The following is an 8,798-nucleotide window of genomic DNA, read 5'->3' as shown; positions in this document are numbered from 1 at the left end:
AGATATAAAGGTTCTGTTTTATGGGCCTTTTACATGACAATAACTAAGAGCATGAGAGCTTGAGCCAATCAAAATCAGGAAATGTGAATGTGTAGCATAGAGGGAAACCACTGAAGCAGTGTGAGAACTGTGCAGGAGAAAAGAAGGAAGCAGAAAGATAAAAATTTCATCTTGATAGCAGCTGTTTCATACTAAGAAGTGACTGGGCTTCTGGTTTCAGTCTGTCTATGGTTAAAAACGTTGAAGTACGTCTGAAGCAGTGACACATCATCGGTGTTGGATGTGAGGATGGGTCACTTTTTGCTGTCGGTGCTGGCCGTACTCTGTAAGTAGATCGCTTTGTCTTTCTGAAGTGTGCAGGTGGTGGAAAATGTTTGCAACGTTTACAATATGTCAGAGATTCATTACTTTTCCACAAAAAAGTTAACTGTGCAGAATTTCTGTTGCTTTAAGTTTTATTTTTCCTCAGGTTTTGTTTTAGGGTAAATTATAGATTCAGTTCACAAAATGAGAGTGTGGGGGATATTGGATTGACAAGAATGAGAAAAGATGAGATTTTGATATTTGGAAAACCAATCTCCTTTTTTCTGTCCTTTTTTGATCTGTGTCAAACAATTCAGTTCGGGATCGACCAATCAATGTATGTTATTTTACAAAGAAGTTTGTTCTAATAGGAATGAAGACAGCATCTCTCAAAAGATATTAAAACACTTTGAAAGACGTCAGTTATTATTTGTGAAAAAATGGGAGTGGTATTTAAAGTCATCAATAATTAATGGAAATGTTATCATTAAGTAACAAAGCCATTTCCTGTAATTGTGTAACAGCTCAATGGTGTTTAAAGCTTTACATGATAAGATTGTTAGGGTTCCTTTCTATCATCCTAATCTTTAGCTCCTTCGACTCATTCTATATCATTTTCAAGTCTGGACTTTGGCAGACTTGAAAATGTCTGCCAAAGTGAAACATTTTAAAACATTAATGTCACAAACCAGTTTGGAAAAATCTAAAGATTACAAAATATCCCAAGAGTATGAATAATTTGGTGCTTAACAGTTTGCATGCCATTCTTGTTTGTCACATTCTAGTGTGACGCTAATGCCAAAAATATGCATCTGTTCAATGCAAAACAACCCATTTCAGGTTTTCTCAGTCTTATAAGTATTTCAGATTTCAAACAAATGACAGTTAATCAAAACTGTGAAGTATTTTTAAACTTTTGTCTAAATCGTCTATCGACTACAGAAACATTACTGTATATTTATTTTCTTAGATTCATTACTTGCATCTCAGACATCAAATCTTTTATAACCAAAATGGTGACTCACAAATGATAAATAATTGATGAGATTTTTTTTTTTGGTGCTCAAATAACCTTGTGCAATCTGCCAGTGAGGGACACTAGAAGGTTTATCTTTTTCTATCATTGTCAAGTATCTCTTGACTCTCTTCTCACAGTGCGTAGATAAAGTTAGCATAACTGTGAAGTCCTGTAGCCACAAAAAGACAGTGCAGACTGAGCTGTAGAGAAGTTTCAGTCAACTGCATAATTAGAAACAGTGAAGGAAGTTTTGACCACATACATTCTCAGAATGAAATAATAAGACGCACGATGGTAAACAGGTCTTTGTATCTAAGTTCTATATTTTGGCTTTGGTGGTGCAGTATGCTATAGCTCACATTGGTCTAATGTGAGCTATAGCATACTGCACCACACAGACCTGATGGTTATCGGTGGTGTTGCTCTGTTTGGTACATTTGGATTTGTTTCTGTTGAATAAAAACATCCTCACTGTATACCTAGGTGGGCCCCATATGGGGAAAAGGAGGGCAGTACCTCACAAGGAGGGCACTTCAATATCTGGCATCTTTGCAGCTTTAGATATAATGCAGTATGAAAAGATTAAAGCATTCAACTCTACACGTGGACTCATAATAATAGGCAGAATGAAATAGCTAACACAGTGAGAGTCGAGTCAATCTACAGCATATGAACTGCTCTCTGCAAGAAAAGCTTTGTTCTTAATAAAATATTGTCGTATCTTTAGTTCCTTACACCTGTATTGTGACAGTTATTAGTAGAACTGTAAAAAAGACGAAAACATCTATTCTAAAATTTTCACATTTCCTCTTTCATGCTTCATTTTTATACAATGTCTGATAAGCTTTGTGTTTTTTAGGTCTCAGTTCTCTTCTTGGGTGTGGAAAAACTCAAGGTAGCGTTTCCTTTTTTACCTGTCCATTAAGTCATTCTTATATCAAAAACAGTTGAGCTTTCATTCTGGTAACTTAACTTGTTTATTTTTTTTAAAGAAGTACCTAAAAAGCTCTTATATGTTTAAAGCAGGGGTGCCCAAACTTTTTGAGAGCAAGATCTACTTTTTCTCTCACCAGCCGCCTGAGATCTACCTCATGACACAAAGACATAAAAATTGCAAATTAAACTCTATTGACTTATTTTATATGTGAATATACTTCAGTTATAGCAGAAATAATAAAGTGACAGAAAACCTAACGCAGTTTCTTCCTCAGTGAGATTCTGACAATGGGAGCAGGTTACTGGTTTCTCAGTCAGAAGCTGGTTGCAGACCTGACGCCAGCAGGTGTCAGTCAGTCATGGTAGATCTGAACTTTGGTTTGATGACCTCAGTATGAGAAACTACAGACTGACAGGAGGAACCAAAGAGCCCAGTAAAGGTAAAGGCAAATCTTCTGAAGTCGGGATATAATTAATTTAATTTCACATAATTATCCTGGTAGAATTTGTTAAAACTTAGTGAAAAATATTTGTCCTATTTGATGTTTGTTGTGACGTATAGTCACAAACGAGGTCATTAGTCCAATTTTGTCGTTTATTGAATGTTCAGAAACTACAGCAGGTGTGATGAGCCACAGCAAAGGTAAACAAAGGTAAAACAACCTGAACAGATGATCAACTCAAAACCACTCCTACCTTTTCACTCTTTCTCTCTGTCGTTTAAGCACACCCGTTGCACAACCTTTCTGCGATCGACCGGTCAATCGCGATCGACGTATTGGGCACCCCTGGTTTAAACTATGCAGTAACACCTGCATTACGTGACAGCTGCCCTCTAGTGGCTGTTAAAACCACTGTAGAACTTTTAATAGTTTGTGATCAATTATTTTAAATACTGGGCTAAAACATAAATGCACTGGTTTTGAAATGTCAATGAGACATTTTTTTATTAACTTAAAAATAAGAATCTGAATAAGGGTAATATTATTAAGAGCATAAATCATAAAATGCTGTCTTTAACAGAGCCAAAGCCTTTCCTCAGTGTGTCTCCATCATGGCTGATTAAAGGAGCCTCAGTAAATCTGAGCTGTAAAGCTGAACCTTCATCTCCAGAATGGAGGTTCTTCTGGTATAAAGCTGTTCCTGATCTAAGAAACAAGAACTACAGTTATGAGCTGCTGCCTGGTAGCATCAATGGGACTGAAGAAAACTCCTTCATTACTGGACAGAAATACACAGCAGGATTTGCATGTAGAGCTGAAAAAGGAAACTCAAAGTCATCAACTGATTATAGTGAACCAAAGTTTGTCTGGTCTGCAGGTCAGTGTGTTTCTACTCTAATCTATTCCCTCATTTGTTTTTATGTCTCTGATAAACTCTCATGTTGACTTTTAATCTGACATAAAATACAGATATACAACAATGTGAAAAATGAAAACTTTTCACATTTATTACATATATTTATGTGTGATGTTAACTTATCGTTCTTATAACTAGTGTAAGACGGGAAACAGCAGTGAGAACCTGCCAAAACGTACACATGATATGAAAAAAAGGGAGACTTGGTGCAAAAAGGGAAAAAGTGAGATAAGAAATAGAGGAGAGAAAGAAGGTCAAAGAGACGACAATAAAACACTTTTAAGTGTGTGAGAACAGATCTGAGAAACCACAGTGATAACATATGTATAACAGCGTCAATGAAAAGTACACAGTACTGATTTAAACAAGATGTATTCAGTGGTAAATGCAGCCCAAGTTAGTTTATCTGTCCACACCTGATTTAAAAATATAATTCATCATGCATTCTTAAACAACATCTGTTACAGAAGTCTAAACAAAGTTAAGACGCATGCAGTGGATGTTTGGTTCAGAATTTGTGACCTTGTGCACGCTACCTAGAACAATACTACTGCCAGGCAGAGGGTGGCGCCAAACACAAAGATTACATGATTTGAACATCGTTTTTATTAAGAAATACATGGACAGGATCCTGCAGATTTTTGAATGTGAGAAATGTATCAGGAAATAGAAACTGTACTGAACTCATTTAGTCACAAAAGGTCAGTTTTATGTTCAATAGAACCAGAAATAACTCAGAACTACAGGGTAGGAAAAAAGGGGGAATATTTGAGGTTAATGAAAGTTACGTAACTGAAATAAATGAACTGAACTAAAATATCTTTTACCTTCCTAACTCACATAAGCAGGAACAATCACACAAATGGTAGAGCTGGATACGTTTTTTAATAATGAGATGGGATGATAAAATATAAGTGATATGAGTTCTGATGTAGTGCTGCCTTTTTACCAATTTACATCCAGCTGTTTCTGTTCCATGTTCATGACTAACTACCATTTACATGGATTTAAATACAGCAACCTATAACAGGATGTAAAGTTAGTAAACTGTTGCTTTCCTGTGGATTAGGGCAAGTAATGACAGCTTTAACAATACTACAAATAGGGACAGCCTACTAATTAGATGATTCAGTAAATAATTGCTTTATTTATTTTTGCAAATCTTTGTTTTTCAGATTCAGCAGCCTCTCTGACAGTGAGTCCTGAAGGAGAGAAACATTTCACTGATCATAACGTCTCATTAAAATGTGATGGAAACTCTACTGATGGGAGAATAAGATATTATAGAGAAATAAACACTCAGTCATATCTGTATGACTGCTCCACCTGGTGGACAATGAATGAATCCTCATGTATTTTCGACAGTCAGTCGACCTATAAAGCAGTGTTCTGGTGTGAGTCTGGGTCAGAGTTCAGCAATGCAGTCAACATCACGATATACAGTAGGTTATTATATATGAACATGTTTTGCTTTGTATTTGAATGATTCTAACAGTGACTGTAGTTCACAGAAACACATGTGAACACATGAAAAGTAGACTAGATGTTTTAAGTTTTTTTTATTTTTTATCGGACCAGATATGTTTAAAGTATCTCAACAGTTTTTGTCTTGGTTGAAAAATGCTGTTGGCCAAAAGCAAATATTGTGAGGAAGGTCATTACTGATAATATTTTCAACTTTTATTTCTATGAGATTGTGATCATACGTTACAGAAGCTGGAACATTTTTTTAATTATGAAAAACACTTCTCTGTCCTACAGAGTCAAAACCAGTCCTCACTGTGTCTCCATCATGGCTGAAACCTGAAGCCTCAGTGGCTCTGAGATGTAACTATGACAACCAGTCTGAAAGTTGGAGGATCTACTGGTATAAAGCTGTTCCTGATAAGTCTGAGAATGGCTACAGATATGAGCTACTGCCTGGTAGCATCAGTGAAACTGCAAATAACTCCTTTATGATTCACGGTCAGACACAAACAGCAGGATTTACATGTAGAGCTGGAAGAGGAAACCCAGAGTATTTTACTGATTACAGTGAACCAAAGTTTGTCTGGTCTGCAGGTCAGTGCTTTGTATTTTTAACTTTGACACACTGGTAATACCTAAAATAATCCCATGTGCAATGTGACAAATGTTCAGTTTAGTTTAAACTTGTTCCAAAAGAAGAACAAACTTAATGAAGCAAAAACTGTCTGAAGGACGCGAACAAATAAATAATTCCAAATAAAAACAACAAAAACTAATTCATCGACACTGCTTTTTTTCTCCAAATATGTATTTTTTTATTATGTTTTATTTAGTCTCCCATCCAGCAGCGTCTCTCTCAGTGAGTCCTGACAGAGAGCAACACTTCACCTATGAGCCTGTGACACTGAACTGTGGAGGAAACTCTACTGAGTGGAGAGTGAAGAGGTTTTCAGAATCAGGTGACCTGACCGTCGTACCAAACTGCTCTGACTGGATGAAAATGTCTGGATCCTCATGTGTCGTTAGCAGACAGTCTTCCTCTAAAGCAGTGTTCTGGTGTGAGTCTGGATCAGGAGAGTTCAGCAACGCAGTAAACATCACTTTAAACAGTAAGTTATTATCCAGTGTGTGTTTTTTGTTTAATTTTTAGTGTGTAATTGTCACAGAAAATTTACTAAAATATTTCTGAATCAAATTCATCTGAGAAACTCCACAGAGATTATAATACATAACCATCGAGATTTTTCCCATTACTCTGAACATTCGTTATCCTAGTTAAAAAGGAACATTTTCAGTTTTCAAAAATTTAAATGAGTTAGGGCTAGGAGTTAAATTATTTTTTAATGGAAAAATCAATGTATCATCTTCCTCTTCCTGTTTTCAGTGGGATACTGAATATAGAGTTTTGTTTTCAATAGCAATAATTAAAAAGGATCATTGCAACTGATTGTTTTTAATTCTGTTGTGGCAGAATTAAAACTCTTTCACTTCCATAATTGTTTTCTCTGCCAATGTGTTTTTCCTTTCTATTATTCTCTGGAATTAGCTTTTCATTGACTGTATACATTTACACACTTTAGTTAGAGTGCTGGATAGAGCTGCACTCAAAATCCCGGTTTTCATTCTGCTCTGATGGCAGCAGCTCTGAATCTGTCTCTAAACACTACAAGGATTTTTAAAATGCCAAGTTTTATTACAATGTCTCTAACTTTGGTTTCTACTCAGAAATTGTGACTGGCATTGTTTAAAATGACCAGTTATTTAGAGCTGCGTTTATAAACCAAACACATTGTATTGCAACAAATATTTGCAGAAAAGAATATACTACTTAATGTAAACCTTTGAAAGATATTTAGCTTTTTTAAGTGTTTTTTTACTTAACCAATTAAGAGGTGGATAAAACACTGTACTTGATTTATTACTGAAGCCTCATATCATAAATTATGTTTTTCTCTGTCTGGTTTCCAGATGAAGGTCTTCTCCTGGTGAGCCCCGTCCATCCTGTGACTGAAGGAGCTTCTGTTACTCTGAGCTGCAGACTGAGAGGAGAAAACAAACTTTCTGATGTGATTTTCTATCATAATGACAAACTGATCCAAAATGACAGCAGAGGAGAGCTGAAGATCTCTGCAGTGTCTCAGTCAGATGAAGGTTTCTACAAGTGTGAACATTCAGGAGAAGCTTCACCTCAGAGCTGGATGGCAGTTAAAGGTGAGCTGGATTCAATATATTATTGCATTTTTAATAATTACAATTCTGTGAGAAATGAAAACATTTTTATAGGTAAAAATCTTCACCCAGGTGTTTCCAAACCTGGGAGCTCTTCATTTCCGCTGCTGTTGGTTCTTGGAGTAGTTTGTGGATCCGTATTTATTATTCTGCTGCTGCTGCTGCTGTGTTGCTTTAAACATTCCAAAGGTGAAACTTTCATCTCCTACATTACACAACTCACCAGTTTTATTAGGTCATACAATGTCACAAATACAAAATTTAAAAAAAGAAAAAACATATTAACATCATTATTTTATCACAATTCTTTTCAGGTTCTTCCCACAGGTCAGTACTTTTTTTTTATTTCCACTCACCTTAAACTTGAAGCATAAGTGTTGTAATTTGCTGTTTCAAATTGACTTCCTGTGTTCCAGGGTGATCCAATCAGAGATCGCTGATCAGGGATCTGCTATAGATCAACCATACTCAATCAGACCTCGACCAATGAATACAGCTTGTCTTCTCATGGTCGGTGGTTGCATAACATCCACACTCATTTGCAACACATTCAGAAGATTTTGGATGTTAATAACAAAAAAATTAAGTTAAAGTCATGCCGTTTACTTTTAGATGTAGTTAGACTGCAACGGGATGTTTGTGTCAGCAGACTGATTCCAGATATGAAACTGTTTTCTGTTCCAGGTGAAGAGGAAGCCGGTGACGTCACATACGCTGATATTAAGTTCAAAAACACCAAACAGAAAACAAAGTCCTCCAAAAGAGGCAGAGTCCAACACAGTGCGCTGGATATGAAAGGTTTTGATTTTACCAAATGATTTTTTTTATCAAAAATTTATTAATTTTTGGTTACAAATGAATCCAGTTTGATTGTTCCAACAGGGAGGCATCATGAGCCAGAAGAGGGCGCTGTTTACTCCGATGTGAGGACAGCAGCTGCAGGTACAGTCAGCAGCAATACAGTTTGCACTAATATATATGACATATATGACACTTTACATTGGTAAATATTTCATAATTTTCATCAGATATTTATTTATTACATTTATTCTCTCCATTTACAGAAGCATTGAGTGCTGCAGCAGCTGACACAGCACTTTATTCTGAAGTCAGGAAAGGATCTAAGAAGAGAGAAAGCTAGTTGGGTTAACTTTAAACTGCATATAATTTAATCGTGCATTTTTCTTCTTTTACATAAAAGCTCACATAACCATTACCTGATAGATCTTATTTCACAAGTCTTGTGAGTGAGCTCTATATATAAAACCAGTTTTTTTTTTTTTTTTTTTTTTGCAGTCATTTTTTTTTATTTTCTGCCTAAACACCAGAGTTTTTCTTATTTATGTAACTTGTTGACTCAGTAATGTTTTTTTTATCTATTTTATATGCCTGTAAATAAAATAAAAGCTTTTATTTGTGTCATTCCTAATATTTGGTGTCATTTGACTGTTGTAACTTTATATATATATATATATATATATATATA

The 8,798-nt window shown here is 35.6% G+C and overlaps 1 protein-coding gene across 1 annotated transcript; it reads left to right on the top strand.

Moving 5' to 3' along the window:
• The first annotated feature begins 3,284 nt into the window (after positions 1–3,284).
• LOC106937874 (uncharacterized) lies at positions 3,285–8,558 on the top strand. The gene is made up of 11 exons (XM_015019601.1): positions 3,285–3,577; positions 4,792–5,058; positions 5,378–5,677; positions 5,917–6,192; positions 7,052–7,294; positions 7,385–7,501; positions 7,627–7,639; positions 7,729–7,822; positions 7,997–8,110; positions 8,195–8,254; positions 8,377–8,558. Exons 2-9 carry the CDS (start codon positions 4,953–4,955, stop codon positions 8,105–8,107), a joined length of 1,260 nt encoding a protein of 419 aa, XP_014875087.1. The 5' UTR covers positions 3,285–3,577; positions 4,792–4,952; the 3' UTR covers positions 8,108–8,110; positions 8,195–8,254; positions 8,377–8,558.
• The last annotated feature ends 240 nt before the right edge of the window (positions 8,559–8,798 follow it).

Source organism: Poecilia latipinna, unplaced genomic scaffold, assembly GCF_001443285.1.
Source record: "Poecilia latipinna isolate Pla-1442-1.1 unplaced genomic scaffold, P_latipinna-1.0 Scaffold2455, whole genome shotgun sequence".
Classification (NCBI taxonomy): Eukaryota; Metazoa; Chordata; class Actinopteri; order Cyprinodontiformes; family Poeciliidae; genus Poecilia; species Poecilia latipinna.
The sequence above is the reverse complement of the archived record's forward strand: the minus strand, read 5'-3'. Positions and strand labels throughout refer to the sequence as shown.

Coding starts and splice junctions, on each gene's coding strand:
- LOC106937874 (XM_015019601.1), top strand. CDS start 4,953: ATGAATGAATCCTCATGTATTTTCGACAGTCAGTCGACCTATAAAGCA. Junction 5,678..5,916: donor AAAGTTTGTCTGGTCTGCAG/GTCAGTGCTTTG, acceptor TGTTTTATTTAG/TCTCCCATCCAGCAGCGTCT. Junction 7,823..7,996: donor ATACAGCTTGTCTTCTCATG/GTCGGTGGTTGC, acceptor TTTCTGTTCCAG/GTGAAGAGGAAGCCGGTGAC.